Genomic DNA, 24,812 nt, shown 5'->3' with positions numbered 1-24,812 from the left:
AAAGGTAAAGGTATCCCTTGACGTTAAGTTCAGTCATGTCTGACTCTGGGGGTTGGTGCTCATCTCCATTTCTAAGCCCAAGAGCCAGTGTTGTCCATAGACACCTCCAAGGTCATGTGGCCGGCATGACTACATGGAGTGCCATTACCTTCCCGCCAGAGCGGTACCTATTGATCTACTCACATTGGCATGTTTTCAAGCTGCTAGGTTGGCAGAAGCTGGAGCTAACAGCGGGCACTCACTCTGCTCCCGGGATTTGAACCTGGGACCTTTCGGTCTGCAAGTTCAGCAGCTCAGTGCTTTAACACACTTCGCCATCGGGGCTCATGTATATATAATATACATACACATACACACAATGTGGAGAATATGTGGAAAGGTAGATAGATAAGTTGGGAGCCACAGCGAAGGCACCTTCCTGGGAGCAAGGTCTAATAATAATAATAATAATAATAATAATAATAATAATAATGAAAAATCCCTTACAATATCCAAGATGGGTACCATTATTGGCAGAGAAAGCCAAGCTGTAGGAGTTGAAATCCAATCATTTATCCTCCCTATAGAATCAATTTTATATGCATTTTTAGCTACAGAAAAGCTAAAATCAGGACAGTAAAAGAACAACACCCAGAAAATGGGAATTCCAGACAGGAAACAATCAGGGCCAGCTAATACCTCCCAACAAAGGATTCCCCCAGGTAGGAAGCAGCCAGGCTTTGAAGCTGCAAGGCTATTCAATGCTAATCAAGGTGACCAATTGCAACATTCACACTTGCCTCCCACAGACAAGAGTTCTTTCTCCCACCCTGGACCTTCCACAGATATATAAACCCCACTTGCCTAGCTTCGCACAGACGTCAAAACCTCACCGCCGGGCCCCTCTCTGTCTCTCTCGGTCTCTCCATTCCCGGCTCCATCCGCCGCCTTCCCGCCTCACAGAGAGACACCAGGCCTGAGCTGAGGCGAGGCGGCGGCAGCGGCCATTTCCCCCTCCGTCTTCCTCCTCCTCCTCCTCGGCCTCCTTCCCCCTCGCCCCCTCCCATTGGCTGAGCCCGTGACGCCCCTTTTGCTGAGGGGCAAAAGGAAAGGGCCTGAATGGTGGGAGTTTGGGTGATTTGCAAAAGCTGTTTTTTCCTAACGAAAAAAACGACGACATAACGAAAAACGGCCTCTCGCGATTCGAAACCGCAATATCCAGACGTGTGGACAATCAAGGTCGTATATTGCTTCAAAACAAACGAAAATAATGAATTAATAACAGGTAACGGGGAAATCGAATTATTTGAGCAAGCCTAATATATATATATATATATATATATATATATATATATATATATATATATATAGAGAGAGAGAGAGAGAGAGAGAGAGAGAGAGAGAGAGAGAGAGAAATGAAGCAGCATAAAGTCCTTTTACTTTCCCACAATCCCTGAATCTTATTGGTTTTGCTATAACCTATGATGATAAATATGTTTTTAATTATCAACGACGACTGCGAAACAAAGAAGCATGTATTTACTAAATAGGATCATGTTTGTCAATGGAAAAATCAAGCAGAAATCTCTTTTAAGAAAGGCTACGAAGGGACTGTGGAAATGGGGAAAAGATGTTAATTTTCCTCTCTCACACACACATTTATATGCAGACATACACAGGATGGAGAGGTCATGGCATTACATCAGGAAAACAAGACAAGCTATTGGTTTATATCAATCATGGGCAAACTTCAGCCCTCCAGGTGTTTTGGACTCCATGCTTGGTTTATATGGATTTTTGGATACATGTCTGTCCACATAAAATGCCAGGAAGAAGCAGAAAAACACAGCTACTTGTGGTCGTGTGACCTATAATAATCTGATACAGTGAACACATGACTATGATAGAAATGTCCTTTTGCACCAAGGTGACTTCAGGGTAGGGAAAATATGTGGCTGTCAAGACCAGTTTGAGATCAAACAGACGGGTAAGTATGATGTTAAAAGGGTCAAATAGGTGGAAGAAAGTGCACCCTGGAGCTGGGATACAGTCCTTTCCTCCTCTTCTGATTTGTTGGAACTAAAACTTGAATGTGATCCTATTTAGTAGACACAACATCCTTTGTATTGAATCATTGGTGGTTATTACAACTTTATTTTTCGCCACATTTTATAGTGAACCTGTCATTAATACTTTTTAAAACAAAGGTTCTTTTTATAGTAATTGACAGCGTGAGAGGCTATATCTGTTGCACTCCTAAGCTGTGACGGCACCTCAAAACCACACTGGAGCCCCAAAATATAAGCAAGCAAACTGTTTATTGAAGATTATATGCAAGCAATAGCAAATCAAAGGTCAGAGTCAATAGAATGGGTTTAAATCCACAAGAACAAAGTACTTGAAAATCTTGAAGCAAGAGTCTATTACAGTCAAAGAATATAGTCCAAGCCAGATATCAAAGTTATTCCCAAGAAAGGCAACAAGAATAGTCCAAGCAAAACATCAAGGATTAATCCAAGGCATGAGTCAAACTGGAATACAGGAAGCCAAAACTGGAACACAGAAATCCACAGAAACATGGATAAGGCTGAAACAAGAGTCAATGTACAAGGCTGCAGGAAATGACATGGAATTCACAGGAATATGGAGCACGGAGCAGAGATCTCTCTCTCTTGAATAAGCAAAGTTATCACCTCTGAATCTTTCAGAGAAAGCATCCCTTCTTAAGGGAAACTCAAGGTCTTTTCCCGTGAGAAGCCCACTCATTATTTCGTTTGAATAGCAATTGTTTACTGTGTCTGACACACTCCCTTTCTCTCCTCTGCTGAGTTATTACTTTCCTTCTGTCAAGCTCATTAGGCTTATCACTTCCAGAATCCGAACTAGAATATCCATCTGGCACCAGGTTGTCCGACCTTGACTCCTTTGAGGAATGTAGTTCAAACTGCCTGCTTGAAACCATTATGTCTCTGGTCCCAGAATCCACTGGGACAAACTCTGGCTGCATCTCAGGCCCAAACCCAGAGTCCTCTGACAAGAATCTTAGAATTACATCTTCAACTAAATTATTAGGTCTCATTCATTCATCTTTCATACAATTAAATCAAACCAAATATCATATTTCTGTGACAAACCCATTAAGACTCGGTTTATATTTTGGACCTTCTACTAGTGAACTTTAATTGATGTGGCTCAATGTTATGGATTCGTAGGAGTTGTAGTTCTTCAAGATTTTTAGCCTTGCTTGTCAAACAGCAGTGGTGTCTCACCAAGCTACCTCTCCCATAATGCCATAGCACTGAGGCATGGCAGTTAAAGTGGGGTCAAATTGCATTGAGTCTACAGTGTAAATGCAAGCTCAGACTGCTATTGTACAAAAAGCAAGTTTGAATCCACCCTGGACATGCAGAGCATGTCTGACAGGTCTTTAGATCTTGGGTATATTTGCAAGTAAAAAAGATCAACATTTTAGTGGAGCTGTCATTCTCTATTCAGGAATGTTTTACATATGGAGTGCCTAGCAACAAGTATTTAGCTTGACATATTTTCTCAGTCTTGAGTACACAGATGGTTTGTACTGCTGAGGGAAAATAAGTTAGAAAAACTCACCAGACAAGTTAGACCAGTATTGTTCATCAGCCACTTTTTTCTGAACTTTTAGAGCCTGGATCTACACTGCCGTACAATCTAGTTCAAAGCAGACAATCTGGATTCAGAAACTGGGTTATATGGCAGTATAGATGAGGCCTAAGAGTCATTCAGTATTCTTTGTACTATCATATAATGCAGTGGGTATCATAAGAGAAACTCAGGATGCATCTGCACTGTGAAATTAATACAGCTTGATACCATTTTAACTGCCATGACTCAATGCTATGCAATCATGGCAGTTGTAGTTTTACAAGGTATTTAGCCTTTTCTGCCAGAGTGCTGACAATTTACCAATCTACAAATCCCAAGACTCCATAGTTCGAGCCATGCCAGTTAAAATGACATCAAATTGCATTAATTCTAGATGCACCCAAGGTATTAACCAGTATAGCTTGTGTATGGATGTTGTGTTTCAGTTAAAAAAACATCATTCATCTCATGCCTTCGCAATGCTTCAAACTATCATTTTCATCAGGATGTTTCTTCCCTAGTCTAGCGTGTTTTGATAGAATGAGAACAGGAAGCAGAAATTTCTGTGTAGTTGGCTGAAACCAACGTCTTGTTAGGTAGAACAGCCTGTCTGTAGGTCACAAGGATTTATTTTATTCAAACTGTGAGATGGGGCAAATGTAGTAAGGCAAGACACATGATGAATGTTATGTGAGATGTATGGCCTCGATTACCTCAGAAGTATGTGTTGTTACTTAGAGTTATTTATGGAACAAAAGATCTGATCGCATGGTAGCAATATGATGGCATTTTCACATACTGATTCAGACCATTCTCTCTCTCTTCCTCCCTCCCTCCCTCCCTCCCTCTCCATACATACAATACACACACACAACAAGGCCATGCTTTTCTTGACTAGTGGTTTTCAAAAGGTGGCCTCCACATGTTCATGGAGATTCACATTTGCCAAATGGACATGACATCATTTTTACCTTTTCAATAAGGTTATGCAAGTTATTTCCAATAGGCTATGAAATTTCCACTAGTATAAAGGATGTAAATCAACTTATTCATAGGTAGCAGATATAGTATCTCTTCAATACAGAAAGTCTATGGAGATGATAGAACTATGAAACCATAATCCCCCAACATTGCTTCTTTTTAATCTATATAACCCAGCCACTTTGGTTTGCAGACACATTGTATGATGACCGATATGCGTGTGCTGAACTATAGCCAAATGGAACTCTTTCTCTAATTGATTTGAATAAAAACATTAGCAGCAGAGAGAAAAACACAAGGACAGAATATTTAGCATCAAATATTTGGTCTCTTGGAACATTGTAATGAAATAAAGATGCAATCGGGTATAGTTTATTTTGTATGCTTGACAGTCTACGTATATATTATGCGTGTATTTATGTACATCTGTCACTTAGTGTAGTTCCCTGTTATCTGCAAGAATAGCATTTATGTGACTCAGTAGGAGACAGAAGATAAATGTTTAATTTAACAAGGTTATGCTACTAGCCAAGTGCGAACAATTGAAATTGTTCTTAAAGCCTCTCTAAATCCTTCCTGGAATAATCGCAGAATAATTATCCCTCTCTCTCTCCATTAGAAGACAGCCTCTAACATTCTATCTTAAAAACTGCTAGTAGATGTGATCGTATATAATAATGTCCTGTATAAGCGATGCTGTGGCTGCATTGCCATTGTTATTACTTTATTGCTAGACATTTTACTGACTATATAGATAGCTCACTGAGCAAATTGCCTGTCAAATTATGAGCAAGTGGATTTTCCCCAGCAGGTTAGAAATTTCTGCTCATACTGTGCTGACCAATCTCGGCTTTTGTGGAATGTTATTTCAACATAATTTAAAAAATTATTCGGATTCTACATTGTCATGACCAACATGTGCAACATGTCATGATACTATGCTAACACAGCAAAGGCTAAACATTACCCCAAACATAAATATAATTGCAAAGAACATATTGAACAAAATATGAAGAAAATATAGCCATAATTCTTCATCTTAATGAAATGTAGATAAGGCTGTCTGCTTTTAATGTGATTCGCTATTAGGAAGGTTTATGTTTGGGTTTAGACATTTTACTGCCAGCTGGCCCTTCATCTGCTTTATATTAATTAATATGTTTGAGCGCCAATTGTTTTCCATGGAAGTTTGGAAAAAAAAATCAGGTCCAAACAGTGGTAAAGATAAAACTCCAGTCCCGTTAACTTTAGGGACTTGTGAGGAACATGTCGCTCTCTAGGTTTCAGTAGATTACAGCTCTCATCAGCTTTAGCCAATGTTGAGGGTGGATGGGAGTTGCAATTTGACAATATCTAGAGAGAAAAATATCTCTCATCTTTGTGAATAAGTGTGTGTAAAGTTATACTGTAGGGAGGAGTTAACTTTAAAAGCCAGGAACTTTTCTCAAAGGCATGATTATTCAGCAGTATGTGTACATAGGTAAAGGTTTACCCCTGACATTAAGTCCAGTCGTGTCGGACTCTGGGGGTTGGTGCTCATCTCCATTACTAAGCCAAAGAGCCGGTGTTGTCCGTAGACACCTCCAAGGTCATGTGGCCACCATGACTGCATGGAGCATCTACTCACATTTGCATGTTTTTGAACTTCTAGGTTGTCAGAAGCTGGGGATAACAGTGGGAGCTCACCCCACTTCCCGGATTCAAACTGCCGACCTTTTGGTCAGTGAGTTCAGCAGCTCAGCGGTTTAACCTGCATATAGAACTGCCTGCATATAGAAATATTTCAATTGGGATAGCAAATTTTTATATACATTACAACTTTTCATAATATTTTTGTATAATTTTTAATACATTATAACTGTAGTTTCAATTCGCTTCTGACACGATAAATAAATTGGTGTAGTTAGTGCAGGGCCGCACTAGTGACTGCAGGTGGATATGTATACAGTATTCCAATAAATTCATTAAGAGTCAAAGCTTTTATTATACAAATCCAGATATTTTGCATGTGCTATTGCCTTGTAAAAGGGAACTGGTTTAATAGCCATCTGTTACCCACTTGCAAGATCTGGCTGTTCTTTTAGCAGGTTTGGATGTGGGAGAGAGAAACGGTCGGTCGGAGATGCAAAGCTGCTTTGTTCCATGTTCCTCAAAGCGATCCAGAAGAGCAGAAAGCAGTGTATCAGATCTGAGAGGAATAGAAAACAAGAAAGGGGATGGTATGGCTTGTCAGTGTGTTTTGTTCTCCTTATGTTGCCTATTTTGTCTTTATAAGCTGCTTCTATGACAACCCAGAAGGTGTCTCCAAACTGTGAGATAATCATCTGTTTAATTCCATATGCTTTGGTGGAGGCAGTGTGAATGCTAGCTTCTAAAAAAGCAAGTAAGCATAAGGGCAGGATCAGCTATATTTATTTGAAAAGTTTATAAAGTTGGGTTTTGATTCTTCAAGGTAGCTTGCATAATATAGATTGAGCAGTATATACTGTATTACTACCTATGATTCCACAGGATTGAGCTCTAGCAGTTAAAAGTCACATCAAACTGCGTTCATTCTACATTGTGGATGCATCTTTTGATGATTTTCACAAATAAGGAACTGGGGATAAGGAATCAACTTCAGGTATACATACATTACACACACATATATACACACACGTGTGCGTGTGTGTGTGTGTGTGAGTATACATATACATATATACACACATATACAGGAACATAGCCAGAAAAAATTTCGGGATGGGGGGTGGGGCGGGTTGAATCTTTTTAAAAGTGAATCATGAAAAGTAGTTCCATAACGCAAAATAATTTAGAAATCAAACTCCATCGATAAACGTCAGTGGACACTCATGGGGATTTGGTTAATCAGTTAAAATTCATGAGTAAACCAGGTTTTATTAAACTTGAAAAAATTCAGGAAGGAGGGATTGAACCCCTAACCCCCATGACCAACACAAAATACTAGAAGTCTTTGGAGGGATTGATAAGGAGTTGTAGTTCATCTACATCTAGAGTTCACTATGAACCCAAACAATGATGGATTTGGACCAAAATTGGCATGCATCCCCAATATGCCCACGTTTGAATACTGGTGTGTCCTGAGAGGAATTGGCCTGAACATTTTGGAGTTGTAGGTACTGGAATTTATAGTTGACCTGCAATCAATGAGCACTCTGAACTCCACTAAAGATGGAATTGGACCAAACTTGGCACACAGAGCCCCCATGACCAGCAAAAAATACTGGAGGTCTTTGGGGAAAATTCACCTTGATTTGGGGGAGTTGTAGTTCACCTACATCCAGAGAGCACTGTGAACCTAAACACTGATGGATCTTGACGAAACTTGGCATGCATACCTGATATGCTGAAATTTTATTACTGGAGGGGTTTGGGGGGAACTGACTTCCCTTTCTGGGACTTGTTCACCCAGAACCAGAGGAACTGTGACCTCCACCGATGATGGACCTGGACCTAAATTGGCACACAGAACCCCCATGACTAACTCAACCTATTGGAGGGGTTTGAGGGGACTGGCTCATCATAGTGGGAGTTGTAGTTTACCCTGCAGCCAGAGAGCACACTGAACCATACCGATGTTGCTTCCAGAGCAAGCCTGCCCAACATAACACACTTTAAGTACTGATGGGAGTTTCTGGGGGCTAACCTGGCATGATGTGAGTTGTAGTTCACCCACAACCTTATGTATTTTGTAGAATTAAAAAATGAGTTTTTCAAATAACCCAGGCAATGCCGGGTACCCATGCTAATATTGAAATATTTATTTATGTGACACTAGCTGTGCCCGGCCACGCGTTGCTGTGGCGAAGTCTGGTGGTATGGGAAATAAAGTATTGAGGAATTGGTGGTAGTTAAGGTCAAGGGTAAAGGTTTTCCCCAGACATTAAGTCCAATTGTGTCTGACTCTGGAGGTTGGTGCTCATCTCCATTTCTAAGCCGAAGAGCCGGCGTTGTCCGTAGACTCCACCAAGGTCATGTGGGATGACTACATGGAGCGGCGTTACCTTCCCGCCGGAGCAGTACCTATTGATGCACTCACATTTGCATGTTTTTGAACTTCTGGGTTGGCAGAAGCTGGAGCTAACAGTGGGGGCTCTCTCCGCTCCCCCATTCAAACCTGTGGCCTTTCAGTCCAGAAGTTCAGCAGCTCAGCGCTTTAACACGCTGCGCCATCAGGGGATATTATTTCCTAAAGGTTGTGAATATACAATATTTCTGATTGGTTTTTTTGTTTGTTGGAGGCAAGTATGAATGCTGCAATTAGGAAAAATGATTAGGATGTAATGGTCTTGCAGCTTTAAAGCCTGGCTGTTTCCTCCCTGAGTGAATTTTTTGTTGGGAGGTGTTAGCTGGCCCTGATTGTTTCCTGTCTGGAATTCCCTTGTTTTCAGAGTGGTGTTGTTTGCGATATTTTATGTGCTTCTACTGTCTGTGGCCCTGAGAAAACAGAGGATTTTCCAGACTTTGATGATGGGAATACTTTGTTGGGAGATGTTAGCTGGCCCTGATTGTTTCCTGTCTGGAATACCCTTGTTTTCAGAGTGATGTTGTTTGCGATATTTTATGTGCTTCTACTGTCTGTGGCCCTGAGAAAACAGGATTTGCCAGACTTTGATGATGGGAATACTTTGTTGGGAGGTGTTAGCTGGCCCTGATTGTTTCCTGTGTGGAATTCCCCTGTTTATTTACTGTCCTGGTTTTAGAGATTATATTGTTCTGCATTATTCTATCCCAGTAATTATTTCATATTAAAGTAGAATCTCACTTATCCAACATTCTCTTATACAATGTTCTGGATTATCCAACGCAGTCTGCCTTTTCATAATCAATGTTTTTGTAGTCAGTGTTTTAAATTCATTGTGATATTTTAGTGGTAAATTTGTAAATACAGTACAGTAGAGTCTCACTTATCCAACATAAACGGGCCAGCAGAACGTTGGATAAGCGAATATGTTGGATAATGAGGAATTAAGGATAACCCTATTAAACATCAAATTAAGTTATGATTTTACAAATTAAGCACCAAAACATCATGTTAGACAACAAATTTGTCAGAAAAAGTAGTTCAATACACAGTAATGCTATATAGTAATTACTGTATTTATGAATTTAGCACCAAAATATCACGATATATTGAAAGCATTGACTACAAAAATGCGGTGGATAATCCAGAACATTGGATAAGCGAGTGTTGGATAAGTGAGACTCTACTGTAAATACTACATAGCATTACTGCGCATGGAACTTTTTCTGTCAAATTTGTTGTATAATATGATGTTTTGGTGCTTAATTTGTATAACGATTACCTAATTTGATGTTTAATTGGCTTTTCCTGAATCCCTTCTTATTATCCAACATATTCACTTATCCTGCCGGCCTGTTTACGTTGGATAAGTGAGACTCTACTGTATATTTCTAATCTTATATTATCTGCTCAGAACTGGATTATATGAGGCTCCTTCTTCACAGCTGTATAAAATGCACACTGAAGTGGATTATATGGTAGTGCGGAGTCAAGATAATCCAGTGCAAAGCAGATAATATAAGATTATAAATATAGCTGTGTGGAAGGGCCTTGGGTCTACACTGCCATATAATCCAGTGCAAATCTGATAATCTGTGGAAGAAGCCTAAGTGAGGCCTAAATCTGCCTGTCCCCTAACTGAAACCTGGCTGTCCCTTGGTTGCTAGGCAACCAAGTGGGCAGAGCTTAGCCCTCTAAACTGGCAGCAATTGGATAAAAAAAATTATTGCTCTCCCTCTAATTAGGACTTTATTTTTCTTTTCTTTTTGTTGTATCAACCTTGAGGCGTGGATGATGGGTTGTGTTGTCAAATTTTGAGGTTGGGGGGCCTGTACTTTTGTTGTTTTGTGAATTGCCGTGATGCCATCACTCTTTTATATATATAGAAGATTTATATCCTGCCCTTCTCACTCCGAAGGGGACTCAGGGCGGCTTACAAGTTATATATACATGCAATATATTCTATTATTAGCATAGCACAATAGAAGCATTATATATTACTATATTGTACTATGCCACTATATTGCAATATTATTAGTAATATTACATGTAATATAAATATACAATTATAATAGTGTATATTATATTGTGTTATAGTATAACATTACTATCAATATTATATGTATATGTATTATTATCAATATTATATGTATATACAATAAAAATATTCCATATATATAAACATACACACATGGAATACAATGTGAAATATTTTCAAGGTATGAATGGTTGAGGGGCGTCCATTCTCTCCAGCCATAGGAGCCCATGGTGGCTCAGTGGGTTAAACCACTGAGCTGCTGAATTTCCAGACCAAAAGGTTGGGGGTTAGAATCCAGGGAGTGGAGTGAGCTTCAGCTTCTGCCAACCTAGCAGTTCGAAAACATGTAAATGTGAGTAGATCAATAGGTACCGCTCCGGCGGGAAGGTAACAGCACTCCATGCAGTCATGCCAGCCACATGACCTTGGAGGTGTCTACGGACAACACCGGCTCTTTGGCTTAGAAATAGATATGAGCACCAACCCCCAAGAGTTGACATTACTAGACTTAATGTCAGGGGAAAACATTTACATACATGCTCATGGAAAAAAACGTGATATTCTCTTTCCCTATATATGCACATACATACACATATAATAAAATGTGAAATATGTTTATATATATATATGGAATGAAAATATTCTACACCCACATATATATACAGTAGAGTCGCTTATCCAAGACTCCCTTATTCAAGGTTCTGGATTATCCAAGGCATTTTTGTAGTCAATGTTTTCAATATATTGTGATATTTTGGTGCTAAATTCATAAATACAGTAATTATAACATAACATTACTGTGTATTGAACTACTTTTTCTGTCAAATTTGTTGTATAACATGATGTTTTGGTGCTTAATTTGTAAAATCATAACCTAATTTGATGTTTAATAGGCTTTTCCTTAATCTCTCCTTATTATCCAAGAAATTCACTTATCCAAGCTTCTGCCAGCCCGTTTAGCTTGGGTAAGTGAGACTCTACTGTACATGCACATAGAATAAAATGTGAAATATGTTTATAATAATAATAATAACAATAATAACTTTATTCTTATACCCCGCCCCATCTCCCTGAAGGGACTCGGGGCGGCTTACATCGGGCCATGCCCAGAAACAACAGTATAAAAGCAAATGCAAAACAATAAGCAAATCAATCAACAATAAATCATCAACATTAACATCTCATATATATATATATATATATATATATATATATATATATATGTATGTATGTATGTATGTATGTAATGAAAATATTCCACACACACACACACATATATATATACACACGCACACATGGAATAAAATGTGAAATATTTTCAAGGTATGAATGGTTGAATCCGCGGATACGGGGTCCCGACTGTAACAACAACAACAACAAAACAACTTTATTTATATACCGCCCTATCTCCTCAAGAGGATTTAGGACAGTTTCCAACATACATGGACTCTTTTAAGAGGTCCATTCTCTCCAGCCAAGCCTGCTGGAGACAGAGAGTGGCAGCCACTCCCACGCGAGCCTCATTCCTCGCATAACACGGGCAAAATAGAGGAATGTGCCCATTCCAGTCCCACGAACCCGTCGCCTTCTAGGACCCCGAAGAAACGTTGCTTGTCAGGCGGGGCGACGGAGAAGAAGAAGAAGGCGGCTCGCTTTCATTGACGGAGGCGCTCCTGGAGGCTGTGACGTCACAGAGGCAGGCGGGCTCCTTCCCTTCGCTCCTGGATGCCTCCGCTGAGCCTGCTGAGCCCCGCCAGTCTTTGGTGAAAGCAGAAGCGGCCGGAGCCAAGGAGAAGGAGAGGGAGCCAAGGCGCAGGCGCAGAAGGGGCGTCCAGGCTGGGGGCCCGCTCCGGAGAAGGGGATGCGGAGGGGGGCCGACCGCAGCAACAGGAACAGCCGCCCTAGCAACAGCGTCCATCCTAGCCGGTCATTGGAGGGGCGCGCCGAGGTGAGAGACCGGGGAGCCTTCTGCGGAGGGAGGGGGACCCCAGGTGGGAAGAGCCGCTTTGTATTCAGACAGCGGTCGCTTCCTGAGTCACTTTGAAAGAAGGCAGAGGAACTGCCTCAACTTGGGAAGAGTTTTATGGCCCTTGCCATTAAAACTGAGCATCTCTTGTCCGGAGTGCTTGGGAGGGACCAGAAATGTTGTGGATTTTGGAATATTTGCATAAAATAATTAGGAAGGGTTTTGGATTTGGGATTTTGTTTCCCTTTTTGGAATATTAGCAGAAACATTAGACTTGGAGACGGGACCCAAGTCCAGACATGAAATTATGTTTCCTATACACCATGTACTCAAAGGTAACATGTATGCACAATATTTTTTTGTAATAAAGGGTGCGTTCGCGCTGTGAAGTTAATGCAGTTTGATACCGCTTTAACTGCAGTGTCTCGGTGCTATAGAATCCCCAGAATTGTAGGTTGTTGTTGAGGCAATGCAAGTAAAAAGAACTTGTAAAATAAAAATTATAAAAAATAAAGTATTATTAAAACTACAACTCCCACAATTTCATTGCCTTCAGCCATGGCAGTTAAAGCGGTGTCCAATCATTGAATCTTGGAGAATATTTCAGTCATTCTGGAGGGCACAAATGAAGGCAGAGATATTATTTCAAGACACGTCTTCCTTCTTGTGGTTGCTGTTTATTGCCCTGTCTTAAAATTATTTTGGTTTTTGCACTTTCTTCCAGGGATCATTTTTCTCCCCTTCTTTAATGTCTGATGAATAGTTACTGGGATGGGTTGCTGTGAGTTTTCTGGGCTGTATGGCCATGTTCCTGAAGCATTCTTTCCTGACATTTCGTCCACATCTGTGACAGGCATCCACAGAGGTTGTGAGGTATATTGGAAATTAGGCATGGGAGACTCCTAGGCAGACTCTTCTGCAGGGGTCTAGCGTTTACCATGCAGCTGTGGACAAGTTTACATCGGGATCTCCAAATGCAGTGCCCAAACACAAATCAAGGAACATGAAAGGTACTGCAGACTAACTCAGCCAGAGTAGTCAGCCATAGCAGAGCACATGATGAACCAGCCTGGACAGAGCATATTATTTGAGAACATAGAAATGCTGGACCACTCTAACAGCTACCATGTCAGGCTACACACAGAAGCCACTGAAATCAACACACATGTGGACAATTTCAACAGAAAGGAGGAAACCATGAACATGAACAGTGAAGAGTATTAAAAAAAACTCTAAAATCAGGACAGTAAATAAAGAACAACACTCTGAAAAAAGGAAAATTCCAGACATGAAACAATCAGGGCCAGCTAACACCCCTTAACAAAGGATTCCCCCAGGCAGGAATCAGCCAGGTCTTAACGCTGCAAGGCTTTTCAATGCTAATCAAGGTGATTAATTGCAACATTCACACCTGCCTCCAACAGACAAGAGTTCTTTCTCCCATCCTGGACCTTCCACAGATACATAAACCCCACTTGCCTAGTTTCCAATATACCACACAACCTATGAGGATGACCCATAGATATGAGCAAACTGTCCGGAGAGAATGCTTCTGGAACATGGTCATACAGCTGCGAAAACTCACAGCAACCCAGTCATTCTGGCCATTAAAACCTTTGGCAACTCATAGTTACTAGGATGACGACATGTACAGATTGACTATTCCTTATCTGGAGTTCCAGGATCTTCCAAAATCCTCCACTTGGGATAGTGACACGTTTGCTTTCTACACCAAGATCGATTCATGTACAACATTATTAGAAATATTGCATATAAAATTACCTTCAGTTTATGTGTATAAGGTGTATATAAAACAGAAATAATTTTCATGTTTAGACTTGGGCCCTATTTCCAAGGGATCTGATTATATATGTATGTGCAAATACAGTTACTCCAAAAACTCCTAAATCTAAAATAATTCTGGTCCCAGGCATTTCAAATAAGCATGATGAGCCTGTGATACAGTGCTGTTGTTACTACTGTAGTATCTGATTAATGCAGGGACATGAGAGAAGCCTGCCACAGGATGGTAAAACATCAAACATCCGGGTGTCCCCTGGGCAACGTCCTTGCAGACGGCCAATTCTCTCACACCAGAAGTGACTTGCAGTTTCTCAAGTCACTCCTGACATATACACAAAAAATGCTACGTGTGTTTTTAACTTTTAAAAATGCCTCACATTACTTGGGATCAGATTATAACTTTAAAATAAATAGAAGTAGTTATAAAAGGTGCAGTTGGGAATGTATTTATTGTAGAATAAATGCAGTTTGGCTCTGCTTTAACTGCCATGGCTCCATGCTATGGAATAGTGGGAGTTGCAGTTCCACAAGGTATTTTGCCTTCCCTGCCAAAGAATGCTGTAGCTGCACCAAACTACAACTTCTAGGATTCCATAGCATGGAGTCATGGCAGTTAAAGTCCTGTCAAACTGCATTCATCCTATAGTGTCGATGGCTCCTTCAAAGACAAATTCCCTCCCCTCACACAGAGCATGTCTCTTTAAGACTGCCAGCTGTGATTCTTGTGTGCATGACCTGAAAGGAATGACCACGTGCTGTCTTCTCCAGTACTATTAATTTTCATGGAAGGAAATTACGTTGATTAAAACTCATACATAAAACATTTACATACATTTTATTTTTTGCAAATTCATGCACAACATTATTGGAAATGTGTTTCATGGGTGCCATAAAAATAATTATTGAATGCAATACCTGTGCAATCCTAAGTTGTAATTAATTGGGTCATGTCCCTAATCAACATTTATCGCTTTACCATCCCATGATTTTGCGTAACCTTTTGTTTGATTCATGCATGCTGTTTTGAAAAGGGCTTCCAAAGTGGGGCATATCAGCTTGCAGTCTGGAAATGTGTGGAGCCATTCATAGGATGTTTTTCAGCCAAGGTTGTTTCATGTTATCTGCAGCGTAAGGAAAACTCCAATAATTCAGAACAAAGGAGTTAAAGCAAGTGAGATCAGAGATCTAAAGTCTTTATGGGTGTAAACACTGTAGAATTAATACAGCTTGATGCCACTTTAAATACCATGTCCCAATACTGTCAAATTTGGGAGTGGTAGTTTACAAGGTCTTAAGCTTTTTCTGCCAAAGAGTGTTAGTGACTCACCAAACTACGATTCCTAGGATTCTATAGTATTGAGCTATGGCAGTTAAAATGGTGCCAAACTGCATTTCTTCTATTATGTAGAAGCACCCTGTGGTTTCTCAGTGGAGTGGACTATGTGGCAAGCAAACCGTCTTGCTCCTATTGCTATTGACTAAATGACACTGAGTCTAGCTATTTCTTCACTGAATCAGTCTCTTAGTAAGTTTGTTCACATATTACACTCTGAGCAATGAGAAATCCACAGAAGTGCAACTGGATTTCAAAACAAACAAACCAGTAGTTATTTCATTGTTATCTTGCATGCTGTAAATGCTATACAGGTGGTGTACCGTGTCCTTTATTGACTCATTACTGCATTGTTTTATGCATTGCTTTATCAGATCCTGCATTGTTTTATGAGATCCTGGTAACTTGGAACCAGCTGTAAAAGATGCAATATTTTCCTGAAAAACATTAGTGACCTAAGTTCAGATAACTATCATTTCTTTGGGTATGTAGAATGAATGCAGTTTGGGATCACTTTAACTGTCATAGCTCAATGTTATGGAATCAGGGAGCTGTAGTTTTACAAGGTCTTTGGGTGCCTCAGCCAACTCCCAACTGCCATGATTCCATAGCATTGAGCCACAACAGTTAAAGTAGTGTCAAAGTGCAATTATTCTATAGTGTTGATCTACCCAGAGACAATTTTATTTCTAGGATTTGAATGCATCCAAAGTCTTCGTGTAGAAGTCAAATGTTTAGCTTGAATGTAGAGAAGGCACTGGTTGAAACCATGTCTCCCTTTCCATTTTAACTGCATTGGCTGAGATTTGTAGTTTGGTGAAGCACTAGGCACCCCAGGCAGAGGATACTAAAAATCCCTAAAGTACAAACCCTCAGATTCCAGATTATTCAGCTGTGACAGTTATAGTTAAATGGCTGTGTAGTGGAGTAGTACCTGAATCCTGTTTCATCTGTTTCTTTCGTGGTTTTGTACTGTTTTGCCTATTCGGATTGCACGTAACGGTACAACCCCACAGGAACAAAAGAAACAGTGAAATGAAAGGCTAAGGGGAACGGTAGCCGTTTGGTCAGCTGATTTTCAGCGCTTGGCTGTAGGCCCTGGCCAGCAGGGCCTTCAGCCAAGCGCCGGGCGCACAATTCTCATAGGCTCTGCCTGCCAGGCCTACGAGCATCGAGCACTCAATGTCTCGTAGGCCTGGCTCACAGGGCCTACAATCGAACGTTCAATGGTAGGCCTGGCTAACAGGGCCTGATGTTTTGCCGTCCAAGGCCTGAATTTTTTTTTTCTGGACCTTGGGCAGAAAAGCCCATTTGTATAGGTGCCCGTTTCTGTAAGCGGCGAATGGAAACGGGGCCATACAAATAGAACAAACAGAAATGTTATGTAATTCCATAGAAATGCACAAGCCTACTGTGTAGTGTTTAAAGGCTTTTGATCAGTGATTCCCAACCTTTGGGTCCCCAGGTGTTTTGGACTTCAGCTCCCACACTTCTAAACAGCTGGTAAGCTGGTTGAGCTTTTTGGGAGTTGAAGTCCAAAACACCTGGAGGCCCAAAGGTTGGGAACCACTGCTTTAGATTTATACAGGTAAGCCTTTTCTACAATTTTGTGATCTGGCTAGCCTTTGATTTAATGATTTTTTAATTTTCAAATACAATCTTGCAAGTTGGTGTTTTTCTCTTTTTGTTTTCTTAGGGATGCGTGAAGAATGACACACGTCCTTTGTCAAGACGTATTAGACTTGAATAAAACTCAAAATCAATAAAGTTTCAAGAAGAAGTAAAAGGGGATCCCCTATCACTGCCCTGATGCTAAGGGACTTTATTTTACCAATAATGGAAGTGGATGGCTGGGAGTGGCTGGTGGCACCAGTGCATCAACTGATATCCTGGGGTGCATCAGCAGCCATGGTGTTTGGAGGCGTGGTGCCGTACATCCCACAGTACCGGGATATTAAAAGGACCCAGAATGCAGAGGGTTTTTCAACCTACGTGTGTTTAGTATTATTAGTTGCAAACATTTTAAGGATACTCTTTTGGTAAGTTGACCCTTTGAACAATATGAATGTTTTCTCTCTACCTGTTTTCCTGGGTGTTTGTGTGAAGAAATGAGGAACGAAATGTATTCTTTTAATCAAGTGCTAAATCTAACCAATCGCAGTCAGAGTAATTTGGCTGCTGAGTCCTGCTTTCTGTGGATGCTTGCCTTTGTCCCTAGTTAGAATGCTACATTTCCGTTGTACATTAACTTGGGTTGAAGGCTTCGAACAAACCCAAACTGCGGTATCGCATGTAGGTTCACATTTGAAGGCTGTGGTATTTAACTGGAAGAACTATATACTGATAACAATCCTGAGTTGCTAGCTTAGTGCAAGATAGGAACCTAAACAAAATCTCTTCAGTTATAAAGTCAAGTTTTAATCCTAACATTTTTGGAAAACTACATTGGCACACATAGTAATAAAATTCTGTCTTCAGAAACAATGCTTTAAACACTCAAGACTAAACTGGAAAGAATGAGAAAGAAATAGGATTATTTTGGCTATACAGTACAACCAATTTGATATCCATGGTTTCAATTATGTAGACTCAAAACATATTCCCTCTGGAAGTGTTTGTGCACTTTTCTAGGGCCCGTTCCTCACAGCTGAATAAAATCCCACATTACCTGCTTTGAACTGGAATATATGGCAGTGTGGACTCTGATAACCCAGTTCAAAGCAGATATTCTGGGTTATATGACCATGTGGAAGGACCCTAGGTTTTCCAGTGTGATTCTATGGTATGTTTCTGTCCCAAGGAGAGACAACCTTCTTCATTTAGTGGGATTACGGATGTGAATTAAAAATGCTGCTCAAGCAGGACTATGTGGTCAGTTTTTTTTTCCAGAAGTTGACCATAGAATCACATTGGATGACATAATAATTAGTAGAAATGTTCTTTTTAAGAGCTTCCCAAGCCTCCATTGTTACTGTGTGGTCAGCTTCTAGCAGAACCTCACCATAAAGTCATACTGGTTGTCCTGGAGATTTCTAGAGGGAATATTTTCATCAAATTGCTGAGTAATCAAATCTGTAAAAATCAAATGTGCTTAGAGTCCAACCTATCTTTGAGACTACGATCTACCGGGGAGGCCCTCCTTTTGGTCCTACCTCCGTCTCAGGTGAGGTTGGTGGGGACAAGAGAGAGGACCTTCTCGGTGGTAGTCCTCCGACTTTGGAATCGAGATCAGGCTAGCCTCCATTCTCTAGGCTTTCCGTATACAATTGAAGACATGTTTTATTCAACAAGCCTTTGACCATATTTAGATTCCTTTTCTGAATATACATGAGGACCTATAGATTATTTCACCAAGTACGTTACAAGACTGAGATTGATTACTGTTGTTTTATATCTGCAGCTATTGCTGTATTTTACTGATTTTAACCAAGGGGTTTTATGACGTGTGATATTTATGCTGGTTGTTCATTGTTTTATGTTACTATTTCTGCACTTTTTGTATTTTGCATGTTTGCACCTTTGAGTGCTTCGTGAGCTGCCCTGAGTCCCTCTGGGCGATGGCGGTGGGGTATAAATAAAGATGATGATGATGATGATGATGATGATGTGCAGTCAAAATATAGGGTGTGCTATCATCCACAGTTTCAGCTATCCAAGGAGGGTCTTGGAATGTATTCCCAGTAGATATTGGGGAGGGGTCATACTCTACTAATTTCTTTGTGGAAGGACCAAGAGACCTAGATGTAGATTATGGCTAGGATCCTTTTGAGTCAAACCACTCATTCAGCAGACTGTAACGTTAATGACCTGCCTGTCAAAATGTTTGCAGAAGGAGGGATTCATAACCACCTTGCATCCCAATGTCAATTGCCATTAACAAGGAAGTAACCACCATATATAGCTCCCTGCAAAAAGTCAGCTTTATTGCAAAGCTGGCTGTTCAACCAAACCCAGCTGTTTTCTCAATGTCCTTGGAGGCAGATGGTGAGGAAATAGTGAACCTTTCATAGATCATGTGAGCTTCCGCTTTGCCAGGACAAAACAGGGTCTTGGCCTATAGTTTCTGCTGTTCTTGACTGTGGCTTATGGATAAATGCTTTTTGCAATACTTGCTTCTGTAGCCCCATATAATAATGCACATATTAATGTCACACCTATTCCTGTAGAAGAACTTTTTTATTGGACAGTTTCAGGAACTCTAGTTATGAACTTTCGTGTACTAATCTGGAATTATTATGTGGTGAACTTCCCTTAAAGATAAGGTATTGTTTGCTTTGTGCACTCATAAAAATTAAAGCTTATATCCTTCAATAATTCCCATTTTATTATTTCCTGAAGAGTAGAAGGAGTGTCATTATCTTAAATGTGACCAATTAGTCTCAAACTAGTTTGTGACAGCTACTTCTTGGTTCACATACCTCAGAGTTAACAATTGAAAGACTAGCCGATAACTCCTAAATAGGCTGGATTTGACTCTTTTGTTTATCGATTTCTTTTGTGCAGTATTTAACTAAGTGTGCGATTTGTGGTTTCCAACATTTTATTTATATTGTAAGCTTCTGTTCCATTGAAAAGAAGATAGAATATCTTGATTAATTATAACTCATATGTGTCCTTTTCTAATGATAGCAACAATCTTATTTAAGTTAGCATTAGAGAATTTGAATTTTGAGAGGGAAAATTGACATATTAGGCACACTAAGATCATATTTGATCTTTTAGAAATAATAATAACCCTATGATTTTTGAGTTGCTCTTTTACTATTGCAAGATTCTGCTGGATTATTTGACATATGGCAAGCCTTTTTAGTAATTTTTTTAATGGGTAGCACGTGCCGATATATTATGTACCTAACGCGAATCAACATGTTAATCAGTATTATCCTGAATGGTTTGGTCTCACATCCCAGCCTCCATCCAGTTAAACAGGCTTTTATAGCAGTATTGGCACTTCTCATAGTTTACTTATGATTATGTCATTATTTGCGGTCTCCTTTTCCTGAAGGAAGCACCTGTTCTTATACTTAAACATAGTTAAGGTTTTCATTTGAAAACCATATCAACACAAATATTTTTGCTTAAAATGTTGACATCACAAACTCAAAAACTCTGGGACACAAAAAGCATTTAAATAGAGCAATTGTTGTGTACCTTCAAGTCATCTTGACAAGATTTGTTTAGAAGAGATTTTCCTTTGCCTTTCCCTGAGGCTGAGAATGGAACTTTGCTTTTCATGGCTGAACAGAGATCTGAACATTGGTCTCCAGAGTTGCAATCCAACACTCAAACCATTATACCACACTGGCAGTAGCTACTGTTAATGGTCTTGAGAGTGACCAATAAGGTATAGTGCTTTCAGTGTGCACTAGATAACTAGGAGACAAAGGTCTGAATATCTGCTCAGTCTTTGGGCAGATCACATTCTGAGCCTAAGAAGTAGGCAATGGTAAGCTTCCTCTGAATAAATCTTTCCAAGAAAACCCTATGCTAGGGTTGCCATGAGCCAGTTTCAAGGCACAGAACAGTAATGATTTCCTTGTGATCAAATTATTTCTAAGTGCAATTCTGCTATGAGAGTTAAAACGTGTCATTTAGCATTAGGGAATACTTTGAGAACAGGTTGTTAACACTCTCTTTATCTTCTAACATCTTTCCACTTATCCAGTGGCTCTTTGCCTTTTTTTTTTTAGTATAGCTCCCAGAACAAGAAAATAGCAATTTGGAGCAAGTTAAATTAGGGTGACCCAGTGATCCAATCATATAAACTAAATTTTGTACTGGAAAAACCGAAGGAAAACCTAACTGGGATATCTTTAAGGCTGAATTCTGCCAACATACTAACCTGCTTTTTAAATTTCCCCCTACCTCCTTACCAAAAATGGGATTGTCATGGGAGTGCTAAAGTAGGATGACACAACTAATGGAGAGGTCTCATCTAAGTATCTTTCATTCTGGCTCAAATAGAAACATTGAGACAAAACAACATATCCTTGGTCAGTGTTTTCTGCCCTCTTTCTGATGTTGAGAACTGTGATTCCTCCCCGCTTCCCTATGTCAATGAACTAATAAAAATCTTTTATGTTTTGAACATGAACTTTGAGTCTCCTTATGGAGAGAAAAAGAAAGTTATAAATAAACATAAACATAATAAATAAAAACTTAATGTAACAGCCTTTTCCTCAGTTTTAATTTGGTTATGGAGGATCATTTAGATAGCACTGTTGTAGTTTTTTTGTGTATGTAATAAAAGAATGTGGGCACTAGCCAAATGTTACCAAAGAGTCTGCTTGTCAGTTGATTGCACTAGATTTTGCTTTAAATCCTGCATTAAACATCCAGAGAGGATTGGCTGTTCTCCAGATGCCACTTGGTGTATTGCCTGAAAGAGAATAATGTTTACTTTGTAGGAATGTGTTTTCGAGCTTTGAAACATTAACTGATAGCTTACAAGTTTAAAATAGGAAGTTGTGAACTTTGTAAACAAAGTGTGTTCCATTTCCTGTTAGAAGGCTTTTGAATCTTTATAAGCAGTCTCCATACATTCAAAAATAGAAGCTGTTGAGAAAAATAGGAACACTGAAACTGATGATATTCAACTTTCATTTCCTGTGTTTCTCTGGCTAGTGCAATTATTGCAAAGGGAATGGGGTTTTTGTTAAGTCTCCCTTATCTGGATGGTCTCTGCAGTTCCTTTGACTTATGAATTAGCAAAGAAAGATCCTCTACTCCTGGACATTTTGTGTGAGGAACTATGGGAATATCAGCCAGCCCTCTCAAACATCCTTTCCTTAGATGTTTCCTTAGATGAAGTGTGCAGAGTGCCTTTATGATCACAATCTCTCGCTTTCAAGGCAAAATAATAGCATCTAACCATTGTGGATTATTGTATGAACCTCCATTATAAACCTGCAAATGCCATATTTACTTCACGTCATTACTATTCCTCTATGATTATGAGTTCAGAAGTTAGTTGCATGAGTGGATCCAAAGATCAATCCAGCAGCTAGTCATCAGTATTTGAAGGAACGGTGCAGTAACAATGACATTGTATTAGCTTAAGAATTATGCTAATTCCCCACCATATAGCAGTACTCCATGGAGTACCCAAATTCTTCTAGCTAAATAGTTGCAGACCTTGACTTTCCTTTCCTGCTACAAGATAGATGCAAGGAGTAGGATTGATGCTGCCTTTAAAAGAGTTATACTGTGTATTCCTGTCTTGCATGACCCCTTTGAGAGAGTTGAACTGTATTCTTCTTGAGCATGATGTTCCTTTTTCCTGTATTTAATAACTTGCTAGTCTGCCATTTGTGTGTGTGTCAGAGACCACAAAGAAGAATGTCAGGATGGCTACCTGTAGTTGTCATTCTTCAAGTTGTCATCTGTGAACTTACACAACCCCACCCATTTTCCCTTCTTTGTGTCTTGTCTTTTTCTTTAGTTTTTGGATTCTGGCGCTTTGGTGTCGGTGAATCTGAAGGTTTGGGTTGGAAATGCACTGTAGGGATCTGTGATGAATGGCCAAAACATATGTAATAGCTGTAGAAGCTTCTGAATGATGCATTGTGGAGGCACAGATAACCCATTTATGTTGGATACTTCTTTACACAAGTGTCTAATATGCTCTTCCATATAATTAAGGCATTGTTTGGGGAGAAAGATCAAAGAAGAGTTTGGTCTGAATGACTCATAACTTTATTAAGCATAGTGCAGTGTGATTGCCTTTCTCTCATTGCAGTTCAGGAAAAAACAAGATTATTTGTAAAAGATTTTTTAAGGGCAACACAGACGAGAAGTTGTCAGTCAGCTTCTCTTGACCAGTTTGATTAGAACAATTTAACCGAAAGAATTTCCCCAGAATGTACTGGTATATGTTGCTGTATGGTGGGGATATATCAGGAAATGTAGCACCATAAATTTTCTGCTAGTACTATAACATACTAATGTTGTTTTTGCACCCTTCGGTCAAATACTGGCGACTGGCTACTGGATTAATCTTTGCCATTTGTTTGGATACTGTAGCTAACTTCTGTTTTTATAATCATAAGGGAATACAGTACTGACATAAAGTAAATGTGATATTTCTATGTTTTTGAGGGAGGTTGAAACAAGACAGTAAACTATGTTTACAGGGGTGTATTTTGCCTTGAAAGCACGAGATTGTAATTGTAAAGGTATCAGGCACATGTCTGCTTCTGATTTTGACATCCATCATAAGATTTAGAATGATAAAAGACTTGATTATGCACAAGCTGCAATATATATGAAATGCCTGCTATCGCAATGTCTGAAATGATTGGACAGCGGATTTTTAAAACTCCTTTTTCATGTTATATTGTCTGCAGATTAGATTGATTATGGAATTACGGAGACCTCTGCAATTCAAGAAGTAGGATCTGGATAGCTGCCAGTTTTCACTGCATATCTAGCTTTTGTGATGAGAATCTAATGCAGTCATGAAAAGTAGACTCTCCAATAACATTTGGCTGATGTCCCACTCCAGATCCACAGTAAGCCTAGCTGAAGGACATTAGTAAATTAATTTATTTGAGAAGCCATTGTTGCTAAAACTGTTCTGAAGACTTAATGTCTGCATTGTTTGCTATGCTTTCTGAATAATAATTCTTTACTTGGCCTTTCTCTAATGGTCCCTAGAAACATATAGTTAAGAAGTTGGCTAATTTATTTAAAACAGTGCAGAACTCATCTATTCTTCAGTCCTGTGGTCTTTTTAGTCTTCAGTCTGCAAATCACTCTTATTCTCTTCCTTGTAATCAAGGAAAGCCCTTGCTTCCCCAGTGTGTGTGTATCAGCATGCTTTCAAGTTGCCTGTTGACTTACAGTGAGCCTATATATTTTGTAGGGTTCTGTTATGCAAAGAATATTGAGAGGTGGTTTTGCCAGTTCCTTCCTCTGAAATATATCCTACAGCACCAGATATTTGTTGGCAATCTCCCATTCAAGTACTAACCAGGGCTGCTTAGCTTTTAAGCTCAAAAGGCTCTGATGCCTTTAGGGTATTTAGGCTCTCTTACCGAAACCCTTGATT

At 39.7% G+C, this 24,812-nt stretch overlaps 1 protein-coding gene and 1 long non-coding RNA gene across 5 annotated transcripts in view; one reads left to right on the top strand and one right to left on the bottom strand.

Annotated features, from left to right (window-relative positions):
• Nucleotides 1-6,545: 6,545 nt before the first annotated feature.
• Nucleotides 6,546-8,003, bottom strand: LOC134298957 (uncharacterized). Its single transcript, XR_010006090.1, has 2 exons — nucleotides 7,938-8,003; nucleotides 6,546-6,769 (listed from the first exon to the last, which is right to left on the bottom strand). It is a non-coding gene; the product is annotated as an uncharacterized LOC134298957 (long non-coding RNA).
• Nucleotides 8,004-12,329: 4,326 nt separating this feature from the next.
• slc66a2 (solute carrier family 66 member 2) overlaps nucleotides 12,330-24,812 on the top strand; it is a 73,559-nt gene continuing 61,076 nt past the window's right edge. For 2 of the 4 annotated variants that reach the window (XM_003219734.4, XM_003219735.4), the window contains exons 1-2: nucleotides 12,338-12,609; nucleotides 17,460-17,802. In XM_003219734.4, coding sequence (XP_003219782.2) covers nucleotides 17,573-17,802 — 230 coding nt within the window. In that variant the 5' untranslated portion in view covers nucleotides 12,338-12,609; nucleotides 17,460-17,572. Of the gene's footprint in view, nucleotides 12,610-17,459; nucleotides 17,803-24,812 lie in introns of all 4 variants that reach the window. The other 2 variants (XM_062980615.1, XM_016992919.2) reach the window with 2 other exon arrangements.

The sequence above is a fragment of the Anolis carolinensis genome, chromosome 4, assembly GCF_035594765.1.
Source record: "Anolis carolinensis isolate JA03-04 chromosome 4, rAnoCar3.1.pri, whole genome shotgun sequence".
In the NCBI taxonomy this organism is placed as follows: Eukaryota; Metazoa; Chordata; class Lepidosauria; order Squamata; family Dactyloidae; genus Anolis; species Anolis carolinensis.
The sequence above is the reverse complement of the archived record's forward strand: the minus strand, read 5'-3'. Positions and strand labels throughout refer to the sequence as shown.